Here is a 25,558-nt window from a genome sequence, read left to right on the forward strand (position 1 = left end):
TCCACCCAAGCACAGGGATCCTCAGCTGGCAGAAATCCTTTCAGTATGGCCTGATGGGCTTTTCATTTTTCTTTATTCCTTCAAAATATCCAACTTTGGGGTGAAAATAATGACATTGAACTAAGACATGGGTGAGGACATTGAGACACATAGACATGGTGGGACATGGACAGTGATGTGGGGACACATGGACAGGGACATGGACATTCATGTGGACATGGGGGGACACAGGCATAGATGGAGACATGGGGGACAATGCCAGGGATGGAAACATCGTGGGGACACAGCCATGGGTGAGGACATGGTGGGCCATGGCCAGTGACATGTGGGGACATGGCTGTGGCCACTGCCATGGGGGGAACTTGCAGGGGCTGTGGGGGATGCTGGGTTTGAGGGAGTTGAGGGTTCCTGGCAGGGACTTGGGGCTTGCTGAGGGCTTTGGGGAGCCCAGGCCGAGCGGCTGTGGCTGCACTGGGAGCCCCTGGCGGAGGTTCTGGGGCAGCTGCTCAAGGACCCCCTGGCCTGGAGCCCCAGCTGGGCATTGGGCTCCTGGAAGGGAATGAACATCCTTGTGCCCAGGAGGGAAATCCCAGCACCTCCAGGGTGTGGGGGGCAGCTGAGAGGCCACTGCGGGGAGGGGAAAGCCAGACAGAGCTGTCCTCCTCCAGAACTGCACCCCAAAAATCCCCAAACTCAGGAATTGCTCCCAGGAGAAAGCTGCCAGCATCTGCTTGAATTGAGTGAAAGGGGGGATAAGAGAGGTGGGGTGGTGGATTGGTTGGCAGTGGGGCAGGGGTGGAGGAGCAGGGGAAAAGAGGGGCATGGGAGCCCCATATTGGGTTTGGATGAGTCTCGCTCCTCCTTCATCCCACCTCCTTCTCCTCTCTGGCCCTTTTTCTCTTCCTCCATCTCTTCTCCTGTTCACCCCCGGCCCAGTGCCCACCCTTGGACCCCCTTTTTTCCAATTCCTTCAGGCCCCATGGGAGGAGCCAGGATAGAGCCGGGGCAGGTTGGGCTGTGGCAGCGCTGGGCTCTTGGCATGGTCCAGGTACCACCCATGCACCCCCTCCCCAAATTTCCCTGGCGGCTTCAGGGGTCCCAGTGCTTTTTAGGGTTTGCTGGGTGCCATGCTGGAGTTTGGTGTCTCCCAAGGAGTCCCCAGAACAGGGTGACACATGGGGGGGACACACGGGGGTCCTGATCCATCACTGCACAGGGTCTGTCCCTGCCAGGGTCCCCCCACGGGGTCTCCCCATGTCCCTCCCCACTGCCCCCCATAAATGGGAGAGGGGCGAACTGGGAAGCTTTGCTGGGAACACTGGGAGCAGCCGGGCGGGGGCAGAGTGACAGCAGGGCTGGGGGGACACACGACCCCTCCAAAATCAGGGTGGGGATGGAGCGGGGGGTCCCAGCCAGGCCTGAGGCCACATGGAGGAGCTGCGACCGCCAGTGGCTCAGGAGCTCTGTGGGCAGAGAAAAGGGAGTGACACCGGGCTGGGGGTCATGGGGAAGCACACACGCTCCAGGGGAGGGGAGACATGACCTCCGGGACACCCCCTTACCTTCTTGTACAGGTAGAAGCCAATTTCCAGCACCAGGAAGACAAAGCCCAACAAGGAGCCCCCGATCCCTGTCAGCATCTTGCTGCGGGTAGAGTCTGGCGGCATCTCTGGGGGGTCTGCAGAGGTCAGGATCTCCCCCAAAAACTGTCTCAGACACCCCAAGCCCTTCCAAGCACCCTTCCACTCTCGTCCACCCCACCCAGGACCTCTGAAACCTCCTCCCAGTCCCTTCCCAGCCTCCCCAGGACCACGAAAGAACCTTCTGTCCCTATCAGGATCCCACAGCCCCCTCCCAGTTGCCCCCCACTGCCCCAGGACCCCCAAACCCTCTCCCAGTCCTTTCCCAGCCCCACCCGGACTCTCAGTCTCTTCCCAGCACAATGAACCTCATCCCAACCCCTGCTTTCCAATGCCCAGTCTCCTTCCAGCCTTTCCAGGCTCACTCAAATCCCTCCCAGTGACACCCAGCACCCCTAAACTCCCTCCCAGTTTCCACCAGGACCCCCAGAACCCCATCCCACCCTCCCCAACATCCTTTAATCCCTTTCTCAGCCATTCTTGACCCTCAAACCCCTTCCCCAATTTAAACCAGTCTATCTCAAACTCCCTCCCAGTTCCTCCCAGCACACCCCAATCCCCCTCTGGGCCCCCCCAGTGCCTCCCCCGCTGCCCCCGGCGCTGTGGGGGCCGGGCCGTGCCCCAGTGCCGGCTCAGGGGGTGCTCCAGGCTGACGTGCTCCACCTGGCAGCTGGAGCTGAGCCCGCATTGCCGGGGGCGGTTTCCAGCAGCACCAGGAGCAAAAAACACAGAATACAAGCGTACAGCAATTTACATATGGGGAGGGTCCAGGTGTGGATACAAAACTTCAACCAGTGAGGGATATCCTGGGGAGGGGAATAGGACACATGGACCAATGGGGTGCTGTGGATTAGGGGATTTCCAAAGGGGACGTCCAAGCAGGGGGTTGGCATAAGGCAGGATTGACAGGGAACATTTGGGAACAAGGGGCAGGGTGGAAAAGATTGATAGGGAAGGTGCTGGAAAAAGGGGTTGGGATACAATGATGGGCAGGGCAGGGGAGGAGATAACTTTGGGTTAAACCAACAAAGCAGGGGGGTAACAGAACAAACCAATTATACAAACAGCTTCAAACTTTAAATTAAACAAAAACACACCACAACATCTCCCCTTTTCTGTTTAAAAGGAAGAGCTGTGGTTTTGGGGGATCCATTCTCATTTTGGATACACGTCTCCCCAGCAGGGCTGGTCACTTGGCACTTCTCCCTGATTGACCTCTGCAGTGGGAGAGCCCTGGGAGGGCTCGCTGAGCCTTGTCCAGCGGGGCCTGCGGGGCCAGGCCGGTCCCTGGCTCGGCTGCAGGGGGGTCCCAGGGTGTGAGGATGGAGGGTTTGGGAGGGTTCCAGTCCTGGATACAGGGGTGCACGGGGGTCCTGCTGCAGCGGAATGGGAGTTCAGGGGGTCCCTTCCTCTGTTCTGGGGTTCAAGGGGTCCCGGTGCCTGATAATGGAGGTTCAGGGGGGTCCTGGTGCCCAGAAATGGGGGTTCTGGGAGGTTCCCATTCCCGAGAATGGGGGTTCAGGGGATTCCAGGTTCCAGATAAGGGAGTGCAGGGGTTTTTGGGGCTGGGAAGGGGGTACCAGGGGGTCCTGGTGTCCTGAAATGAACGTTCAAGGGGGTCTCTGTGCTCAGGAAGGGGGGTTCACCCAGAAATGGAAGTGCAGGGGTTCCCCATTCCCAGTGTAATAAATAGAATTGATTCGTGCTACTTAAATTGTAACTGTTATTAAAGTTATCATTAGAAACTATCAAGAATCAGTGTTACAAAGCAGATGTACTCCTTTGCAGATGTTACATGTCAAAATTAAGGTACAGGATGTAGTTTAGAAGATAAATGGTGTCTCAAGACCAAAATGGCCTTGAGATGGACCAAAATTATAATGAATCTAGGCATTGGGCCTAAAGATTAGAAAATATAAGAGTAATTAGTAGACCAACATAACACAACGCTTAGTACACACATGCAAACCTGTAAGGTTATCCAAAGGACAATGAGGAAGAGGAGAAGCCTTTGCCAAAAGACCCCCAAAAGAAGACTGAAGACCCCCTAACAACAAGTGAAGCATGTGCTGTGAAGAAAGGTGACGTAAAGTCAGCAAAATCAGAAATAGGAGGAAACTTATGGGAAACATGAATGAATATTTATAAGCATACAGTATATAAGTTTAGATTGAAGTGCTTTATTTTGTACGTGAGGTGAGGTGAGAAGCACCCCCTGTACCCCCATTGGTTTTGCTTATGTCTTAACCATCTGTAACCACTGCCCAGTTGTATGCACATTGTAAGAGACAGGTTCGGGAATCAAGAGACGACCCAGTGTGAGTTAGCAGCTTGTTCCAAATTTATTACAATCTTAGCTACATTTTTATAGTATTTTGAAAAGCTAACATGCGATCTGTATTCTACTATGATTGAATAATTGCTATTTTTCACGCATTAATTTCTACATTTTTATTGGACCAGCTCATAACACCCAAGCTCTATAAGATACTTTTTAGTAAAACTTATTAAGATACATTTAGCAGATTTCTCATCCTAAATTCTTATTCTTCATTGTCTTATTAACACTTAGTCTTCTTCATTTCTTTGATACAGTATTTTGCCAAGGATTTATGCTAGCTCAAAGTCAGGGTTGTGCAGGCCTTCCAAGGAGCTATGGCCTCGAGAAGCGAGCCATTCTTCAACAATTCCCCCGTTTTCCATCTGCACAACCATGACTTTGGTTACCTTAACAAACAAACACTTGATTTTGTTGGATATTGCAAAGGATATTGCAATATCCAACAAAATTGCAAAGGATATTGCACAACTAACACATAACAATCCAATGATCATAACACAGATAATTAATAATCCTGTTTTACATAAACTCTTAACCCATCCTGTCAGTCCAAGCCAATCAGCCAGTTCATCAATCCCAAAGAATCCCACATCTTCTTTCATCTTCTGTGTATGTTGCATGAGTTCTTGAATTTCCTTGTGGATGGATTCTGAATGATCTTGTAAGTCCATAGAACACATACCATCAAAGTCTTCACATCCATGACCATGTGCTAACAACAAAAAATCAATGCCTGCTCGATTTTGCAGTACTGCATGCTGAACTTGTGACATATCAATTGCTAATTCAGAAAGTACTCTGCTAGTACCGTTTGCTTGTTTTACAACCCAACAACTAAGTTTCTTTAAATTGTGATGAGCTCTAGCAGCAGCAGCACCTGGCAAAAAGGTAGAAGCAAAAACCACTTGCCATCTGTTCCATAAATCCAAATTATCATCACAGTCAGAACTCAAAATTTGACAAGGATCTCTTTTCCATCTGACACGATGTGTGCTATTAGGATGATGGTGTGGAAGCGCCACGCTGAGTTGTCCAATTGTGCAAAGACCTCCAACAGGTTGTGATGGGATACCTGCCCATGCTCTGTTACCACAAATTAGAAAATAACCTGTTGGTAGTCTATGAGGGGATTGAGTCCCAAATACAGGGTTTGATGCATTCCTCACCATTTTAGCACACCACTGCGAAAAATTGCCAGTTGGACTTGTCAATGTGATGATATTGGATTGTTCACATCTTTGTTCAGACAATTTTTGCACACAATTTTTTTGCTAGCATTTAGATAAATACAATAAGCAGCATCTAATGAATCTGCTAGATCAATTTCTTGTGGCTCAGGGCCTTCTGGAAGATGATCATTCCAAACATCATAATTCTTCATACATTGTGAAAAATTCTTATATCCATTCCCTAGACACCTTGTCTTAAAAATGTCCTGAGTCTCTTTCATTGCCTTGTCTAACAAAGTCCACCTTGATTCATTGACTGGAACACCAATCAGACAAATAATGAAAGGAGACTGAGGTGTCGACAGACTAGCACAGAAGGTCGTAGTATTTAAACTACGAGCAAGTGAAACCCATACATTTTCCCATGGATCTATGGTCTCTCTAGTTAACATGCCTGTTATTGAAGGTAAAATTATGAGAATGAAAATGCCAGTTGCCATTTTGTGCTCTTTCCCACTGTCTATGTGAAATAGTACAGTTTTTGCACTGTGCTGCAATTATATTTGTTTTCTGAGCAAGTTTTGTAAATGTTGCTATTTTCTGAATTCTAAATATTAGATTGGCTCTTTCTAATGCACCCACATTTTCCCATAATGATACGGCTTCTGCCTGTGTTAAAGAACAATGTAAGTATTTTGTCAATGCAGCAAGTGGAGTTAAATGGTGAATTTCTCTGTAACACCTAAGACAACCTCTGTGAGGTTTTGATCTCTGATATTCCCACAAATCTCTTTTACAACCTTCACACACAATTCTTATTCACAATTTTTCTGTGGTTTTACAATACCAGCACCTTATACCTTCTAATTTTTCTTTAACCCATTGTAGATAAACAGAAAAATAAACGCTTTCTATATAGGGAGTTCTATAATCAACTTGTACACCTAATAGATAATTGACTTCTCTCACTAATGGCTCAAGGGCAAGTTGCCACTGTTTACTTTCTCGCCACCATCTACTTCCTTGCAGTCTGGCTGTGATATCCCACTGTTGATGTGGTTGATTGTGGCTCGTGTCCATTTACTCGGCACCCATAACAGTCCTGTAGGGGTATCAACACACACGTAGCCTCGGCCATTAAATAGGACTTTAGCTGGTCCTATCCAATGTCCTGTTTTAGGCTCTCTGTAAGGAACAAATACTTCATTAGTTACAACACTTGATTTTACACATTCATTGTGTATGACAGCTGGAGGGTCTTGACAATCTGCAAAAACACACAAATGGTTAATTACAAAAAGAACTTCATCTAATTTTTCTTTTGGGTCAGAGATATCTTTGAATTTGTTAAGATATTTCTTTAAGGTTCTGTTAGTTCGTTCCACTATTGCTTGTCCTGTAGGAGAGTTTGGAATCCCTTCAATATGCTCAACTCCCCATTGTTGCATGAATTTTCTAATATTGTCAATGGCATATGCAGGGCCATTATCAGTCTTAATTCACTCTGGGACCCCCATAATAGCAAAACATTGGGTTAAATATTTCTTTACATGCAAACTCTTTTCTCCTGTCTGGGCTGTAGCCCATACAAATTTTGAATAGGTATCTACAGTAACATGTACATCTTTTAATCTGCCAAATTCAGAAACATGGGTAACATCCATCTGCCATATCTCTAGGGCTTTTAACCCTCTAGGGTTGACTCCTATCCCTAACCCAGGACCATGATGACTACATTGTGGACATGCTTGTACAATTCCTTGTGCTTCTGAAATTGATAATGAGAACTGTCTTTGTAGGCCCTTTGCATTTTGATGAAACTTCATGAGCCATATGAGCAAACTCAAGCTGATTGAGAGGAACTCTCCTCTGCACCCAACTAACTAATTGATCTGCAATATGATTGCCAAGACCAAGGCCTTCTTGAAATTTATGACTTCTAATATGTATTAGACAATATGGTGCTGATCTTAATCATGTAGCTTGTTGTATTTGTTGAAACAACTGCATTAACCGTTTATTTTGAGTTTCCTTAATAAAAGCATCCTCAATCCTTTTCAAAATACCTGCAACATACAATGAATCTGTAACCACATGAAGGGGACATTTTATCCACCGACACATAGCCCAACAAACTGCTGCTAGTTCAAGCATCTGTAATGAGTCTCCCTGCTCAGCGTGCAAAATATGGTAAGTCCAAGATCCCTGTTGCTGCCAGACAATTGCTGCTCGTCTGCTTGTTTTACCAGCATCTGTAAAAACTGTATGTCCCTCTTTTAAAGGAATGAATGAATGTTTAGGCAATTGAATCCAATTATGATCTTTCAATATTTGAATAACTTTACTTTTTGGAATTTCATTAGTTACTTGCCCATTGTATGCCAATAATGCAAGCTGAAGAGGATAAGAGTGACGCATTGTCCGTTCAAGATCAGCAGCAGTCATTGGGATATGAATACTCACTGGTCCATTTCCTGAAAAAGCAATTGTATGATCACAACCTTTTTTAATTGTCTCTTCCACTTGTTCCATCCGGGTCTGTAAGCTACGCTTAGGTTGCATTGATACAAAGACCCACTCAATTATGTAAACCAGATACTCTCCCCTGTTTTTCTTTTGCCATTGAGCAATGATGGCACACACTGAAGAAGGCTGTGAAATAACAAGCAAATGAAGAGGTAAATTTATTACACGCTGTGATGGCCATCTGGTAACAAGTAAAGAAGCAAGATATTAAATACATTGTTGCTGTGTTTCTGTGAGAACAATTGGAGCAGCAGGGTTAGTTCTGTTGGAGTCTGAAATACAGACTGTGTGCCCTTGTTTTTAATTTTTAGTTCTGAGATTCAAGAGAACACTGAATTTCATATAATATGAAATTCATGAGCATGTTTTCATAGTAATACATGAAAATAAATGCTGAAGTTAGATAAGAAAGGTAGGTGTGTAGATTAGAAAGTTTTTTAAATCACTGGGTGAAAAAGTAGTTTAGAGAACAAGAGACAAGATGGAGGATTTAGGGTGTTGTCCCTTGTCCTTCTTCTTTCTTCTTCATGTTCTTTTCCTAGAGGTTTTTGGGTAATAGTAATTGGATAAAAAATGCCGCAGTGCATCACAGAGGTGATGGGTCATTGGGTCATTAAGAAAAATAATACACGTGTCTATTGTTAATTGGATAAAAATAGGTATAAAGATAAAAGAGCTGCGTAGCTCGAGGCCATTTTGTGTATCAGACATGAAGTGTGCCACAAGGCCTTGTTTGTACCATCAGAAGAAAGAAATGTACCAAATTGCAAAGATTAACCTTGTAACCAGCCTGAAGAGACCTGTTAACTTTTGTAAGGATCCTACAATAAACACGAGAAACAAGATTCTAACGAGCTCGAGAGTTTACTTCAAATAATGAGAATTGAGATAAGTGGAACTCCCCACGAGGGAGGATCCCGGGAGAATTCAGCCCAGAGGAGGCTGGGGAATTAGAGAAGAACTGTATTCACAGAGAATTCAGCCCAGAGAAGGCTGGGAGACTAAAGAAAAGATATATCCACAGAGAACAGAGCCCAAAGGAGGCAAGGAAAAGAGAGACAGAGGTAACAAGTGGTGCCCCGTGTGAGGACAAACTCACAGAAGCTTCAATCAACACCTGCAGGATCACAGCAACCAGTTCCTGAAAGAAATCCATCTGGAGAAAAACATCTGCTATCACATTCCGAATTTCCAAGGGCCCTGGACTCGGAACATTGGATTCTGCTGGTCGGTAATCTGAAGATAGCCAGGTCTGGTAAGCTGTATACAGTCTAGATAATGGGGTTGAATATTTATAAAGAGAGGTTGTTTAAACCCAGGATATGGGGGAAATATAAATATGATGTTTAAAGAGTTAATAGCCCCGGGAATATGGGGAGATGAACTGCCCTTTCTGAGAGCGCGGGAAACCCAGATAATTCCCCAGCGGCGTGGTGTCCCTGTCCCTGTCCCTTCAGAGAGCGTGGGGGGATGAGGGAGGAATGCGAGGGAAAACTGAACACCGGGAAGCTTGTGTTACTTCAGAAAGCAGAGTGAGCAGTTTGTTATATTGTTAGAGGTTAAAAAAATTGCATGGAGAGATATGATGGTTTATATAGAGTCTTTTTGGAATTATTACAGTTAGAAGAAATCGCGGGGGGGGATGGAAAAAAAAAAAAAAGTTAGAAAAGTTCCACGCTGTTTCTGAAACCACGCCTTTAGAACAGCCCCCTACCCTGCACCCTCCATGCACGTCAGAGGAGCCAGAGCGAGGGAAGGAGCCTACCCCGCCCTCTGACGAATTTAATAACACAGAGATGTTAGAAAAGGCTGGTAAAGGTGTGTCTGCCCAAGAGGGGGCACGGAGGGGGGTGTTCGCTCAGCAGGCGACCCCGAAAATACCCGCCCATCAGGCGGAGTTAGAAGCTGCCCAAAGAGGAGAGGCTTCAAAGAGCGGCGGGAAACGGCGGGATGGCCGCGCCGCGGAGTGACCCCGAGCAGAGGGGGGAGAGATTAGAAAAAGAAAAAAAAAATATTAGAACGCTGCCGTAGACAGACAGCGAAAGAAAAGGGGCTGGCCAAGGTTATAAAGGCACACCCCGCAGGGAAAGCAGTGCCGCGATCCAAGACGAGGAGGACCCGGCCCTCCGGAGGGGAGATTGGCGGGGCCCCTGTCGAGCCGCGCATGCGCGTTCCGGCACTGAAGCCGAGCCTGTGGAGCTCGGGAAATCAGCCCGGCTGGCTCAGCCGGCAGAGCCTGAGACTCTTAATCTCAGGGTCGTGGATCCGTTTTCTGAGACAAACAGCAGTCACCCAAAAAGGGATTTATCTCCTGAAAAGGAGTTTCTCCCTAAATATAAGTTTTTAGAGGTTTTTTTTTTCTCAGATTCAAAAGCAGCCCGGCGCGGACGGGCTTGATAGCACACAGCAGCCAGAAACGCTGTCGCCATGGCAACCACCGGTAAAACAACTCAAGCAACTTCGATGAAGCTACAGAAAGCAACAAAACAAAAGAGAAAGAACAGAAAGCTGGACATCCCAGAGAAGGACAAAAAAGAGAGTGTTTTGATTGGACAATTAAAAAATTTGAAACTTTGCAAATTGTATTGTTGATAAACCAGCAAATTGTTGTAATAATGATTAACATTTAAAAAGAAGTCTTTATTGAATAAAGTGCCTTCAAAAATAGATCAAAAAGTTTATAGATATTTTATAGTAAAATATATATAGATGTTGTATTTCTAATAATATCTGCTGGTTTTGTTTTTACAAAATAGCATAGAAAATGATATTTATACATCCCAAGAAATTTAAAAGATTTTTATTCTGTTTCAGTATTTCTAATATATGAAGGTTTTGAAAATGTTATCTTCTCTATACATCTACTGATAATGTAATACTGTATCATATGGAGTGATCATCAAGCATTATTACTGTAGTTACAGTCAGTTTCTGCAAGAAGCAGTTCTTTAAAATTGAGTTGAAAGATCATATGATTAACCCTACAGAAAAAGGATTGAATGACAAGTTTCTTTCATTTTTAACCTTTCCTTTCATTTGAGTAACTGTATTGTGGAGTTAGTTCAATACAGTTTTCAGTAATTTCAAAATTATGTTAACCATATATTACCCATTTGCTTGGTATTTTTTTATAATTAAGCAATTTCAATGTGAGTCCTTTTGTTACAAAAAACATGTATAACAGCATATATATCAATTTGAATTTTAAATTTTAGTTAAAAAGTTAGACTTAATGTTTCTGAAAAGTACTACAAAAACTGAATAGCAGATTACCAAATCTGTAGTATTGTATTTTTTTTTCTAGTGAAACTGCATTCTAAAAATCCTAACAAATGTAAGCATATACCAAGCAAATTCTTGTTATGAATTGGTATTTTTAATAGCATCTACAATTATTATGAATTATTTTCAAAACCAGATAACATAGAATAGTAATAAATTTGTTACATCCCTATAATCTCTATAGTGAACCAATATTCCTATTATATTGTGTTCAAAGAAGTGTATACCAAACTTTTAGTTGCTTTTTTTTTTTATAATAATAGAGTAAGATTAAGTCATATTTTCATCTAATACAGATTAAGTGTTAATAGAATTAATCAAAGTTAAATTTCACTATGTTTAAGTTTGAGTGTTTTTAACTTAAGTTATAACTTTGGTATTTTTTGATTTTAAGTTTTGTTACTTCCTCCTATCATAATTAATTTCTAACAGGTTTAAAATTAAATTGCTTTATGTTTTATTGAAGATATTTGTTTAAATTGCAAAGTATAGTTATTTTCCTAAAGAGATGAAGATGAACACCTGCTTGTGGACAGAATTGAATGCAGTCTGTGACACCTTTGACTTCATTGAGAGTTCTATTGTTTGTTGTTATATTATTATTGTTATATTGTTATATTGTTGATATATTATTATTGCTATTGTTATAGCTTTCTTATTTTTCAGTGTTTTCAGAATTTTAAGATGTACCATTACTAAAGGTCAGCTGCCATGAGAGAAGCTTCAGATTAAACCAACTGCTGCATGGTTTAATTGGTCTGGTACCTAAAGCTTCTAGTCATTTGCTTTATACAAATGCTTTTTAAAAGTTTGCTGTGTTTTAACCATCTTATAGCTGTTATTTTTAAACCCCTTGCTTTGAGAATGAGTTAGGAGACATCTTTCCAGATGAAGCCTAAGGCTCTGGCCAAGCCTTGACTTTACCTGGATGGAGAATTTACCAATAAACCCAGAAGTTTTCTGCATCGAAACAATATTCAGGTCAATTTGACTTGGCAATTAGTGAATTAATATAGCAGCTGGATTTTACATTGAGCTTGGAAAATTGTTATCCGGACATGATTTTCCAATCTTCCATTGATTTATCAGCTGTAGCAGACTCTGGGATGAGAGTATATATTTAGTACATTTAGCCATTCATATTACAGATTATTTAAATAAGTTTAATATCGCATAATATTAATTATGCATCTTCTTAATAAGTTCTTGATTTCTGTAAAAGTGTTATTTCCTATGTGTATACATGTGCAAGTGTTTTAATTTGATAGTTTTTCATTGTCATAACAAAAAACCAAATACCTTAATTATATAAAAAAAAAAGGGGGGGACCAAGGCTATGCCTCGGAAGTATAAAAACCTAATATATCTTAAATTTTTGAAAAAAGCATAAAGATCTTATATGTATTGCAAACAATTCTTGAACAGTCCTTTTTAAACAAGTCTTTTACGAAGCCAGTTCCATCAATTATTAGGTATTGTTCTAATAGTACTCAAGCAAATTTGAAAGAGATCTCTTAAGTTCTAGTCAAAAGTTCAGAAGCAAAAAGATTAAAAAATCTATTTCAATTAATAATTTGGAAGAAAGTGTGTGTTTGTGTATTCACAGGTTCAAAACAAAAATAACTTCCTAGCAAAGAACATGAAAACTCATCAGCTGCAGAGACAAGCAGACAGCCCAGAGAGCAGAAGAGCGAGTACGCTGATGTGAACTGTATCAAGATCACAGTTGACAGCAGAACAGCTTGGATCCAACATGCAAGAACAGTGAACTTTGGGTTTCATGTGAAACAGTGGGAAAGTCAATATTTTAAAGCCTCATTTGTTAAAGCATGGTGTGAACAGTGTCAAGATTCAGAATCTTGCACGAAAGATAAAGTCCTTGAATATGAAGGTGAATCAGGTATCACCCTTAAGCTGTATCATTTTGTTGATCACTTTGTGATGCAATTTCACCTGCATCACTTCTTTTAGTTAACTCAAAAGAAAGTATACCTTATCTCAGAAAATAGATTTTTGTATAACATCCAATTTTTCTGTGTTAAAACAGAATGAAGATGAGATAATGAATGTTATTCCAAATCATACTCTATACAAAGAAGCAACATCTTAGTGTAATCTTATATCAATCTTAGTTACACCTGATTGTGAAGAGTTTGACTTTTGAAATTTTAGATAGAGATTTATAACAACTCAGCTTTCAATTCAAGTAGCTTCAGCAGAAACTTTAGAGCAATTAGACAAATTAAGCTACTGGTCAAGTAAGCAACCTAGATCTATTCCTCTAGTTTTGAGTAGTTAGTTAACTAATGTTCAAAACTGGAGGCAGAGCGCTCTGTGGAACAGAGCAGCAGTTCTGTTGTTAGTGCATAAAGCATGAGTGAAGGAAAAATAACCCTTCTTGAAAAGAAATCAAAGAAAAGCTTTGAGTTGATTTTTTTTTTTTTTTTTTTTTTTTAAAGAGAGGGGCAGATGTTGGAGTCTGAAATACAGACTGTGTGCCCTTGTTTTTAATATTTAGTTCTGAGATTCAAGAAAACACTGAATTTCATATAATATGAAATTCATGAGCATGTTTTCATAGTGATACATGAAAACAAATGCTAAAGTTAGACAAGAAAGGTAGGTGTGTAGATTAGAAAGTTTCTTAAATCACTGGGTGAAAAAGTAGTTTAAAGAACAGGAGACAAGATGGAGGATTTAGGGTGTTGTCTCTTGTCTTTCTTCTTTCTTCTTCATGTCCTTCTCCTAGAGGTTTTTGGGTAATAGTGAGTGATTGGACAGAAAATGCCGCAGTACAGCACACAGGTGATGGGTCATTGGGTCATTAAGAAAAATAATATACGTGTCTATTGTTAATTGGATAAAAATAGGTATAAAGATTAAAGAACTACGTAGTTCAGGGCCATTTTGTGTATCAGACATGAAGTGTGCCACAAGGCCTTGTTTGTACCATCAGAAGAAAGAAATGTACCAAATTGCAAAGATTAACCTTGTAACCAGCCTAGAGAGACCTGTTAAATTTTGTAAGGATCCTACAATAAACACGAGAAACAAGATTCTAACGAGCTCGAGAATTTACTTCAAATAATGAGAATTGAGATAAGTGGAACTCCCCACGAGGGAGGACCCCGGGAGAATTCAGCCCAGAGGAGGCTGGGGAATTAAAGAAGAACTGTATTTACAGAGAATTCAGCCCAGAGGAGGCTGGGAGACTATAGAAAGCTGTATCTACAGAAAATTCAGCCCACAGAAGGCTGAGAGACTAAATAAAAGATATATCCACAGAGAACAGAGCCCAAAGGAGGCAAAGTAAAGAGAGACAGAAGTAACAATCCCACACCCACCCCAAGACTCCATCCCCATCCTACTGGTGCTGACCGGATTAAAGGAGATAAAGAGGAGATTAAAAAGATAGAGGGGAGAGAAAAAGAGAAGTTTAAATGGAATTTAAATATGAAAGAAATGCATATGTTAGTGACTGCTGAGAGTTCAAAGGGAGCTGAAGGGTTTGTGAAGGGACAGGAGCCCGTGAAGGGCTCAGGAGCTGCTGCTGCTGCCGGGAGGGAGGAAATGCACCAATGGCTCCCAGCAGAGTCTGTGCTTTGAGGCTCTTTCCCAAACAGCTGCAGGAGGGAAAGCAGCTGAGTTTGGAGGAAGAGTTTTCTGCTGAGGTTTCCTGTTTGGAGCTGTCACAAGCTTGAGCTGCTCAAGGGAAAGGCGGCTCTGCTTCCAGCAGGGCCCAACTGCACGGGAGCACAACTTGGTTCCCTGGCCCTGAGCCAACGGGCAGCAGCAGCTTCTGTTCCCTCCTGGCTCTTGTGTCATTTCCAGCACCACAAGACACACCAAGAAAAGCTCCTCCAGAACATGCCATGATCAACACAACCTGATTTCATTGCATGAAGGAGCTCTGACAGTCCCACGGGCTCAGGTTTGTTTGTCAGTCAACAGAGCAGGGAAAAGCACAGACACATTCCCTGCACAGGGAATTCACAGGAGGAAAGTGCAGCGCTGGAGGATGTGCTTGGATACAACGTTCCCACGGCAGTTTTGGGGATAAAATCGTCAGCAGAGAGAAAAGAAAAAGTCCTACCAAGGGTGGGCTGGGGAGGGCTGGTGCTTCCCGGGAGGCTCCCAAAGCTCAAGAGGACAAAGCCCAGACCTTGTCCAAGCTCCGAGCTGGGTCTGAGCCAGAAACCAGGGGGTGGCAGAGCCATTGCTGCTGAAGGGCTTCAGATTGCCAAAGCTAAAGTGTCCAGTATCAAGGAACAGCTTGAGGTTACGGAAGTCCCAGTGCCCACGTTCCATCCCCTCATTTCAAGCTGAAAGCAGAGCTCCACTTGTGACTCCGCTTTTTAATAAAGAATGTCAAACTTCAACAAAATTCCCTTAGAAAGACCCCACGAAGGTTCACATTGTGAGAGCTCACTCAAGGCAGCCCCAACTCCTACCCTGGTTCAGTCCCTGTCAAGCCCACTGTGCTTTCCAGCTGCTTTGCTCCAGCTCCCCCCAAATCACCATGAATTCCACTGAACTGAACCAAATCCAAGTCCTCGTGGGTCGGGACAAGGGCAGGGAGAGGTCACTCAGGGATCACTATCAGGGGCACAACAGCCCGACATGGGGAAATGAACTGAACTTAGGACTGAGCAAATCAGACCAGGAGAATGAGGATTGAAATCAATCTTGAGAAACACCTCCTCCCGCTCCTGAACTTTTCTGTCCGGGCCGCTGCTCGCGGGGCACGGAGAGGGGCCCGGCCGTGTCCTTCCAACCCTCCCTGGGAATCACCCCAGAGCCCTAAGCCTTCCTTGTGCCCATCCCCGGGGCCTCCCAATGGCTCCCGTGGCTCTCCCAGTCCATCCCAGTCACCCCAAATGACACCCGGGTCCATTTCGCGTCTCGGCGGATCTGCCGCCCCTCAGCCAATCACAGCGCGTCTCTCTGATGACTCATCAGTTGCCGGGCAGATCCACAGAGCCGAGAGCCCCGCGCTGGACTCGGCCTCCCAGTGCCGCGCACTTCATTCCCAGTCCCTCCCAGTGCCACCACAGTCCCGCCCAGTGCCACCACAGTCCCGCCCAGTGCCACCACAGTCCCGCCCTGAGGCCCCAGAGTCACTCCCACTCCTTTTTAGCCCATTCCCAGTCTCTTCCGAGTTCATTCCCACTTCACTCCCAGACCTCCACACTCTCTTCCAGTGTCCCAGTATCCACTCTCATCTCTTTCAGTGCCACCCCAGGCCCTGCCAGTCCATTCCCAGTCCCTCTCAATGCCACACCACTTCTCACCCATCTCTCCCAGTTCCCCTCCAGCTGATCCCAGTCTGTCTCTGCTCTCTCCCAGTGCCCCCGTCGTGTCCATCTCGCTGGTGCCCTCGAGCTCCCAGCCCGGCCCCGGCCGCCTGCTCTGCTCCCTGATGGATTTCTCCCCTGCCCACATCCAGCTGAGCTGCTCCCAGGGCCAGCAGCAGCTCTCGGGCCACGTGCTGGCCACTGCCGTGCTCCCCAGCGGGGACTGGAGCCAGCAGCTCCTGGTGCTGCTGGAAACCGCCCCCGGCAATGCGGGCTCAGCTCCAGCTGCCAGGTGGAGCACGTCAGCCTGGAGCACCCCCTGAGCCGGCACTGGGGCACGGCCCGGCCCCCACAGCGCCGGGGGCAGCGGGGGAGGCACTGGGGGGGCCCAGAGGGGGATTGGGGTGTGCTGGGAGGAACTGGGAGGGAGTTTGAGATAGACTGGTTTAAACTGGGGAAGGGATTGAGGTGCTTAGGATGGCTGGGAAGGGGTTTGAAGGATGTTGGGGAGGGTGGGATGAGGTTCTGGGGGTCCTGGTGGACACTGGGAGGGAGTTTGGGGGTGCTGGGTGTCACTGGGAGGGATTTGAGTGAGCCTGGAGGAGGTGGAAGGAGACTGGGGATTGGAAAGCAGGGATTGGGATGAGGTTGGTTGTGCTGGGAAGAGACTGGGAGGAGTCTTGAGGAGTCCTGGTGGGGCTGGGAAGGGACTGGGAGAGGGTTTGGGGGTCCTGGGGCAGTGGGGGGAAATTGGGAGGGGGTTGTGGGATCCTGAGAGGAACAGGAGGGGCTCTGGTGGGTCCTGGGGAGGCTGGGAAGAGACTGGGAGTGATTTAACAAAAAAATTGCGATATTGATTCAGTATCAATATCAATCTGTAATTGGACAAAAAACCTCTCCAACAGTTTAAAGTTACAAAGTGGATGTTTAATCACAGCACTGGGTGAGTGCAGGAGTCATCCCCTTAATATGCACTGCAAGTTGACAAAAGATTCCAGTGTCTATTTATTTACAAAAGTCTGAAATATCCAAAATAATAATACATATTAATACTAATACATATTCATAATGCTAACACTTCCCATGCTCCACTTTGGATTAAAATTCATGGTAATGATTTTAAAAAGTCACTATGCCTGCGTGGTGGGCTCCCTAATTTGAAGAGGGGGTTGTTTTGGTGAGGAGGGGTCATCAAGAGATGAAGGAAAACCGCTCTTCCTCACTCTCACCTTTCTACCTTTACAATGGTTGACATTACAAATGACATTTGGTACAACTCCAGTTTCCTTCCTTGTGACTTTGAAATGGGTTTCCAGATGTAAGGTCTGTGATCTTCCTGAACCCGTTTATCAGTTTCTCTTTTCTCATTATAAGCACAGCTGAACAAACATACAATGAAAAGGAATTTTTTACCTAAGTCTGAGATTGATTATCTCAAATCCTGCTTCTCACTCAATCATTAACTCTAACTAGTTCCAGCAAGGCCTATCTCTAGCTAAGATCTCCAATTTTTCTAAAATACCTGATTTTTTTAAAATCAGTGACTCCAAAGAAGGTTTCAGAGGGTCCTGGGAGGGCTGGGAGATATTGGAAGGGTCCTTGGAGGGGCTTGGGGTGTCTGTGAGAAGTTTTGGGGGTCCTGACCTCTGCAGACCCCCCAGGGATGCTGTCAAACGCTGCCCACAGCAAGAGGCTGATGGGGATTGGAGTCTCCGTGTTGGGCTTCATCTTCCTGGAGATGGGGCTCGGCTTCTGCCTGTGCAGGAAGGTGAGGGGGGGTCCCGGGGGTGGTGTCCTCTCTTCCAGAGAGCGTGTGTGCTCCCCTCGGGGCCCCCCAAGCCCGGTGTCATCCCCTTTTCTCTGCCCACACAGCTCCTGAAGCAGGGGCAAAAGGTTCTGGAGGATTGAAAGTCAACAATTCCCATTGTCATTCTGTATCCTGTTGGATTTTCATTCCCCTGTGTTCATCCAGGTGCCCACAGGGAGCCAGGAAGATGTGGAGCCTCCCAGCCAGGTGTCTTCCCAACACGGATCACCAGGACCACGGATCACCAGGGCTCTGCCCAACGGGGGTCACTGGGGATCATCCAACGCCGATCCTCCCATGGGGGATGGAGCTGGAGCAGCGCACGAAGCTCTTCCTGCACTCGGGGCACTCGCAGGGCTTCCCTTACTGGTGCCTCCGTTGGTGTTGGGTCAAGGCTGAGCTCTGTGAGAAGCTCTTCCCACACTGGGGACACTCGTAGGGCCTCTCCCCACTGTGGATGCGCCGGTGGACAGTGAGGTGGGAACTGTGCTTGAAGCCCTTCCCGCAGTCGGGGCAGCGGAAGGGCCTCTCCTCTGTGTGAATCCGCTCATGTTGGAGGACATGGGAGCTGGTCTGAAACCTCTTCCCACACTGGGGACACTCGTAGGGCCTCTCCCCAGTGTGGATGCGCTGGTGTGCCCTCAGGTAGGAGCTCCACCCAAAGCTCTTCCCACATTCCAAGCAGGTGTAGGGCCGTTCCCCTGTGTGGATCACCTGGTGTGTCATCAGGTGAGAGATCTCTCTGAAGCTCTTCCTACATTTCCCACACTCATAAGGTCGTTCCCCAGTGTGGATCCTCTGGTGTTTCCACAGGCTGGAGCCGTGGTTGAAGCTCTTCCCACATTCCCCACACTCGTAGGACTTTTCCCCAGTGTGGATCCTCCGGTGCTGGATCAGGCTAGAGCTCTTTCTGAAGCCCTTCCCACATTCCAAGCACTTGTGGGGCTTCTCCCCCAGCTCTGAGCTCTGGCTGGATCTCTGGCCGTGTTCCTGGAACTGGGGGGATCTTTCCTCCTCGCAGCTCCCTGGACTGGGTTTGCAGCCCCACCTCGTGCGGCATCTCTGGGGCTTTTTCTCCTCCTCCTCCATCTGGACCGAGTTTGGGAATGAAAATTCCGGATTAGGAGGAAAAAAAGAGAGGAGGGTGCTTTGGGCTGGGGGTTCCTCCTTGCCCAAGGTCATCTCAGAAAGTCACTGGGCATCTTGTGTCTGTAAAAAACCAAAACACCAAGATTCAGCCCAAACATCCTCCAAACATCAAAACAAAGATGAAAAACTACCCAAACACCAAATTCAGGCAAAACCCCCTGCAGAAGAGATAGATTCAGCCCCTGAAAAAAGACAAAGCACCAACATTTAGCCCAATAAAGCTCAGAAACACCAAGATTCAGACCTGTGAAAACTGCGGATCCCCCTCCCCAGTCACCTGCTGACTGTGGGCAGGGCAACGCTCCTGGGACTGCACATACAGGGAGGGTGGAACCTTGTCCTGCTTCCTCTTCCTGCTCCTCCTCCTCCTCTTGTGGCCCTACTCTTCCTCACACTCCTCTTCCTCCTATTTCTCCTCCTGCACAATCCCACCTTCTCCTACCAGGTGCATCCTTTGAACATTTTGCTCTTCAGCCCTGCTTCTCCTTCCCTTCTCCTCCTGCCCCCAGGCCCAGCACCCACTGCCGCCTCCCTCTTCCCCCCCAGTCCCACAGCATCCCACCGCAGGGGCACGGATGGAGCTGGGCCAGCTCGGCCTGGGGCAGCGCTGGGCTCTCGGCCGCTTCCGCCCGCACTCGCTCCCCACTGCAGCCGCTCCCGCCACCACAGCGCGGGGGGGCCCGGCCTTGGCGCTCCCCCCTCCCACCTCCCCAAATTCCCCTCAAGGGGGGCGCCAAGGCCCGGGGGGGAGGGGCGCAGCTGGGCTCCAGCTGGGGAACGCTGGCAGCTGCGGCTCTGCCTGGACACTGATGAGTCATCAGCGCCGCGCGCTCTGATTGCCTCAGCCCTGCCTGAGCCCTGCGCCTGCACCAAGGGGGGACACCCTGCTCCAGGGGGGATGGCCCCAAAACGGGGGAACCCCAGCAAAGGAACAACAACAAAGGCTCTTTACAAACTGATCCCGTCAACCTCATTGCACATAGGGCCAGGGACGTGGACATAACGAAGTGACAGGAGGAGCCATCAGCTGCACAAAATGTTATTAATTGATGACACAGACTGCTGCTCAGCCAAGGTCCTGCTAAATTCATCAACTTCCAGAAGAACAACAAAGACTTAACACAGCCATCAATATCGTTAGCTATACAAAAGTGGGGTGCATATCAAGGGGGTATGTAGGAGGTGCATTGGGAAGTCTGTACCTCTCCAGTACTTCAGCCAATGGGGAAAGGGAGAGGGAGATGTGACCAAGAAAATTAGGATGAAAAGGAGGCTGTGTCTGCCAAAAACAGGAGAGACACCATGGAAATTGTCCCATGGCCTCTCCCTTTTTTATAAATGAAATTACTTTTACAGGACTCCTCTGTCTTACCTGTGGACAGAAACCTCTGGGGATGTCAATTTTTCCACACACCTTGGGGCTCCTCTGCAATTCCTTCCACCGTCCGGGCCGGCGGGCACTGAGTGCAGCTGAAGGTGCCTCACCCAGTTTGGGGGATCGGCTCCCTCGGCTGGCGGCGGCACCGGGGATTGATTGGGTACCCGAGAGTGAGCAGGAGACAGACGAGGGACGGATCAGGGGGGCTCTCAAGAGTCGGCAGGGAGAGAGCACTGAAAATCTCAGCAGTGACTCCAGTGGGATCTTCGGGGAGTAAACATGGCAGGGCACCCAGGGAGGGGACAAAAGGGAAAGCCACAATGGGGTCCCAGCAAAAGAGATGAGGATCCCAAAATATCTCTCAAGGGTCCCTTGGGAGCATGTGGAGGTCGTTTGCACATTCTCCCAGAGGGAATTAAGGACATGGACACCCAGCAAGGCAATAAGGGAAGTCCAGAAGGGATTTAGACAAAAGGGGATGGATGGTGTTGGTGTGCTGGGAAGGGATTGGCTGAAGGGGAGTGTGCAGGAATGTGCTTAAGGCAAGAAGCAGCAGGAGCAATCTATGGGGTAAGAAACAGGATGATGGAAAAGAGGGGGAAGAGAAAAAAATACTGAGGATTGGGATGTTTTTCAGAAGGGTCTTATCCTCAGAATTTGCCAGCTGACTCAGATCCTTTGTATCCCAGTTTTCCAGGACAGGAAAAGAAGGAGGTCAGGATTTCAGGGGGTTTCTCTGAGCTGGGAGCAGCAGGAGCGGGCGCAGAGCTGCGGCACCGGGAGCACGGGCTGGGGGCCTGTGGGGAGCTGTGGGGCCGGGCCGGGGCTGTGGGGCAGCCGGGGCTCAGCGCCGGGCGCTGCCTGACCCCAGCACCCCCCGGGCAGGGCCGGCAGTGGCCCCCGGCCCCCAGGAGGCTGCGGGACGCCCCGGCCGCTGCCCGGCCCCGTGGAGCTGCCGGCCCTGCCCGCCGGGGGGGCCGCCTTTGGACACTGCGGCAGGACAGGGACCGGCTCTGGGATACGGGCTGGGGAGGGGAGCCTCAGCACAGCCAGCACCAGGAAGGAACAGCTCACAAATGGGGATTAGATCTGACAGGATCCAGATGAACTTTTAAGCATTTTTGTGTTGGGTCCCTGCAGAAAGGAAGGATTTTGCAGAAAGCTCAGCAGCTGCCACACGATGAGCACCCACAGGCACTGAGGGGGGCTGCAGCAGGGCCACAAGAAGCCCCTGCAGCACTTGCTCCCAAAGGCTCAGCAGCTGAATGCAGCAAGGGATGAGCAAAAGGCCAAGCTGAAGGCAAAGGCCATGGCACAGTTCCTACAGCCCCTGAGGGATCAAGCCCAGGGCCCAAGGGGGCCCCAGCACCCAGGGGACACCCTCGGCCACAAGCACCTGGCACAGGCATTGCCCTCCTGGCCAGGGGACAGCCCACCCAAACAGCCCCTGGCAAGGAATCAGCCTTCCAGCTGCAGGGCACAAGGACACTGCAAGCACAGACAGGAGCACCCTCAGCACCAGCAAGTCCAGCCCTTGATGGACACGGATTCTTAGCGCTCTCACAGCTCCCATTCCACCAGGGACCCACCACACTGCAGCCCTTGGGAACATCCAGGGTGGCTCTGGATCCAGAGGAGACCTTTCCTGATGGACACAGGGGCCTCTCCATCCACTCAGAATCTTACACCTAAGGGGGGAAAATTGTTAAGGAATATTTTAATAATTAAGGCACTAAGTGGGAAAGATGAGTGGGTGTGTTTTATTCAGCCAATATTAGGAGATGGGGGGGATGGGTTTGAAATGCAGGAATTTTTATTTGCTCACAATTGTGATTGTAATTTACTAGGAAGGGATTTGATGGCTAAATGGGGAATGCAAATTAATGTTGCAAAAGGTGATACAGAGGCTGGTTCTGTTGTACCTCTGAGTCAAATGTCTGGCAGAGCCTAGGCTTAAGTGAACCCACAAGTGTGGGCAGCCCCAGGGAAATTGGCAGAATTAGATATGGAGCCTCTCCAAATTTCCCTCAAGCAACCAGGACAAGAGGTGTGGAAAAGCAATCCCCTGTTCCAAGGGAGGGAAGGAAGGGCTCACAGCCTGTCTGGGAGTCCTGCTCAAGGCACGGCTTGGGGAGCCAGGGATGGCTCCCTAGAATGCTCCTATCCTGCCAAACAAGAAATCCAATGGAATCCACACAATGCTGCAGGACCCAAGAAGAAGAAATGAGATGATGAAACCGAGGCACCCCACACTCTCAGATCCTTACACCAGCCTGAACCAGGTGCCCTCCTCACACTGCTGCCATTCACAACTTGATGCAAAAGATGCTTTCTGGGGATCTGCCCACTTCCAGAGGATGCAAACACAATTCTGCCTTGGGCTGGCAACAAGAGGTAGAAGGGAAAATGCTCAAGACATGGACAGTCCTTCTGCAGGGATGCACGGAAGCACCGGCCTGATTGGGGCAAGCCTTGCAGGAAATATCAAAGGAATTGACCTCACCCCCAGGGACTGGCTTAATGCAGGATGTGGATGGCTTGATCCAGTCAGGAGGACAAGGAGAAGAGGTAGAGGAAGCCTCTGTGAAATGGCTTCATTTTCAGGCTAAAAAGCAGCTTTGAGTATCTGACGGAAAAGTTCAAATAGTGGAGAAAATGTTTAAATATTTGAGACCTATTTTGACTGAAGGCTTGTGGTATATTGACCCTGAGAGGGTCCAGGGAATCTCAGAAATAACATTTCCCAGGACTAAAATGGAGATGGAATTATTCTTATCATTAACAGGGAATTGCAGGAGCTGGATTGAGGATTCTCTCTTCTAGCCACAACACTGTGTGACTTTTTTACTCCCAGATATTCTCAATGTAACGGGGTGGACATAAGAAAGAGAAAAAAACTTAACAAAATGAAAAAAATAAAATTATTGATGCCCCAGCCATGGCTCTTCCAGACTCAGAAATCTGAATTGGAAGGGAATATTAAACAGGCCACCCCTGAGCCTGCACTGAAGGCAACGCAGCAGCAGCCAGGGCTCCCCAGCGGGGGAAGCCCCTGGGCCTGCCCACAGATCCTCTGCTCAAATCCTCGGCCTGGCCACCCTCCTTTGCCATCTCCAGCCACTGCGGGACAATCCTTGCTCTCACTCTTGCAGCTTCAGCCCTTTCTGTGCCTGCCCTCGCCACAGCTGCTGGGGAGGGCACCGGGACAATTCCACTCTGCCTCTCGATGACACTCACACTCTGCCCTGCCCAGGATTAGCTGCTGGCAGAACAGACCAACTTTAAAATGGCTTCAAATCTTATTTTTCTGGTCACACTAGGTTTGCCTTTGCCTTGGGGAAAGGAATTTTAATGTTTCTTTTCCACCACTCAGCAGAGATGTGTTTAACATCTCAACAGACTGCATAAAGGTAACAATTGAAATTTTAAATCAGCTGGGAATGGGAGGATATAAGGTGTCTAAAGAAAAGGCACAAATTTCCCAGCAGACTGTGATTTACCTGGGGTGTGAAATCTCACAAGGACAGTGTAAGCTGGGTACTAATCGTATTCAAGCCATTTGTGCCATTCCAGAACCCCAGAACCTACATGAGCTACAAGTTTTCCTTGGGATGACAGAGTGGTACCACCTGTGGATCATGGACTATGGACTAATTGCAAAACCCCTGTATGAAGCCCAGAAGACACAACCGCTTACCTGGGGCAAACCACAGAAGGAGACCTTCCTCAAACTGAAGGAGGCATTGACAACAGCTCCTGCGTTAGGATTGCCTGATCTATCCAAAGATTTTCAGCTGTTTGTGCATGAAAGATCACACCCAGCACTGGGAGCGCTGACCCAACATTTGGGAAGCTGGAAAAGGCTGGTAGGCTGCTTTTCCAAACAACTTGACAACGTGAGTGCCGGATGGCCTTCATACCTGTGGGCAGTTGCAGCCACTGTGATGCTGATCCAAGAAGCCAGGAAACTCACGATGGGTAGACACACAGATGTCTATGTGCCACACATGGTGACCACTGTTTTAGAACAAAAGGGAGCCATTGGCTATCTCCAAGCTGGATGATGAAATTCCAGTTAATCCCAACTTTGCAGGATGATGTCACACTAAAGACAGCTAACCTTTTGAATCCAGCTTTCTTCCTTACCAGCAAACACATCTGCCCAACGAGCAGAACTGGTTGCTTTAACCAGGGCATTAGAGCTGAGTGAAGGGAACAAAGTAAATATCTGGACTGATTCAAAACATGCTTTTGGAGTGGTGCATGTACACAGGGCACTGTGGAAAGAAAGAGGACTGCTGTCTCCTCAAGGCACACACATTAAACATCAAGATGCAGTCCTGCAATTAATAAAAGCAGTATAAAAGCCTGAGCAAGTAGCAATCATGCACTGCAAAGCTCACCAATCAGGAAACTCCAAAATTCATGAGGGAAATCGGAAAGCAGACTGGACAGCCCAACAAACTGCTTGAGAAGTACAAACTGCAATGGCATTGATACCTTTAAAAACTAATGTATCTCAATTCAATTTACCCCCAGAACCAAAATGTTCAATAAAAGATGTGAAATTGGGACGCTCACTGAATGCACAGAAGAATTCAGAAGGGTGGTATGTGACTACACAGGGACAAGTAGTGGTACCCCCCTCGATAATGACAGAAGTTCTACAAATTAAACATAACAAATGTCATTGGAGTGCAGAGGCACTGGTGAAATTGTTAAAACAAAGTTTAATTTCAGTACAAATGTCAACAATGGCAAAATCAGTAATGTCAAAATGTGAAATTTGCTTAAAGAACAATCCAGTGGCTAGATGACAGGCACAATTAGGGAAAATTTGGGTAGGAGTAGAACCAGGAGATTATTGGCAAGTAGATTTTGTAGAATTACCAAGAACATGAGAATACAAATATCTATTGGTAGGGGTTGACACATTTTCAGGATGGCCAGAAGCTCTTCCCTGTCGCACAAA

General features: G+C 47.1%; 2 protein-coding genes and 1 pseudogene across 5 annotated transcripts in view; 1 reads left to right on the forward strand and 2 right to left on the reverse strand.

The window, feature by feature from the left end:
- LOC131588578 (zinc finger protein 239-like) overlaps positions 1-25,558 on the forward strand; it is a 99,176-nt pseudogene that overhangs the window by 10,036 nt on the left and 63,582 nt on the right.
- Positions 7-25,558, reverse strand: part of LOC131588443 (class II histocompatibility antigen, B-L beta chain-like) — a 41,150-nt gene continuing 15,598 nt past the window's right edge. Inside the window, exons 3-6 of the mRNA XM_058857316.1 lie at positions 16,606-16,630; positions 2,261-2,316; positions 1,563-1,669; positions 7-93 (exon numbers count right to left, since the gene is read on the reverse strand). Of these exons, the coding sequence (XP_058713299.1) occupies positions 73-93; positions 1,563-1,669; positions 2,261-2,316; positions 16,606-16,630 (209 nt within the window). The 3' untranslated portion in view covers positions 7-72. The remainder of the gene's footprint in view (positions 94-1,562; positions 1,670-2,260; positions 2,317-16,605; positions 16,631-25,558) is intronic.
- Positions 17,219-25,558, reverse strand: part of LOC131588581 (zinc finger protein 239-like) — a 166,786-nt gene continuing 158,446 nt past the window's right edge. Inside the window, exons 2-4 of one of the 4 annotated variants that reach the window (XM_058857530.1) lie at positions 23,090-23,212; positions 20,581-20,792; positions 17,219-19,268 (exon numbers count right to left, since the gene is read on the reverse strand). In XM_058857530.1, the coding sequence (XP_058713513.1) occupies positions 18,423-19,241 (819 nt within the window). In that variant the 5' untranslated portion in view covers positions 19,242-19,268; positions 20,581-20,792; positions 23,090-23,212 and the 3' untranslated portion in view covers positions 17,219-18,422. Of the gene's footprint in view, positions 19,269-20,580; positions 21,401-22,175; positions 22,553-23,089; positions 23,213-25,558 lie in introns of those variants that run through there. The other 3 variants (XM_058857532.1, XM_058857529.1, XM_058857533.1) reach the window with 3 other exon arrangements.

The sequence above is a fragment of the Poecile atricapillus genome, chromosome 26, assembly GCF_030490865.1.
Source record: "Poecile atricapillus isolate bPoeAtr1 chromosome 26, bPoeAtr1.hap1, whole genome shotgun sequence".
Taxonomy (NCBI): Eukaryota; Metazoa; Chordata; class Aves; order Passeriformes; family Paridae; genus Poecile; species Poecile atricapillus.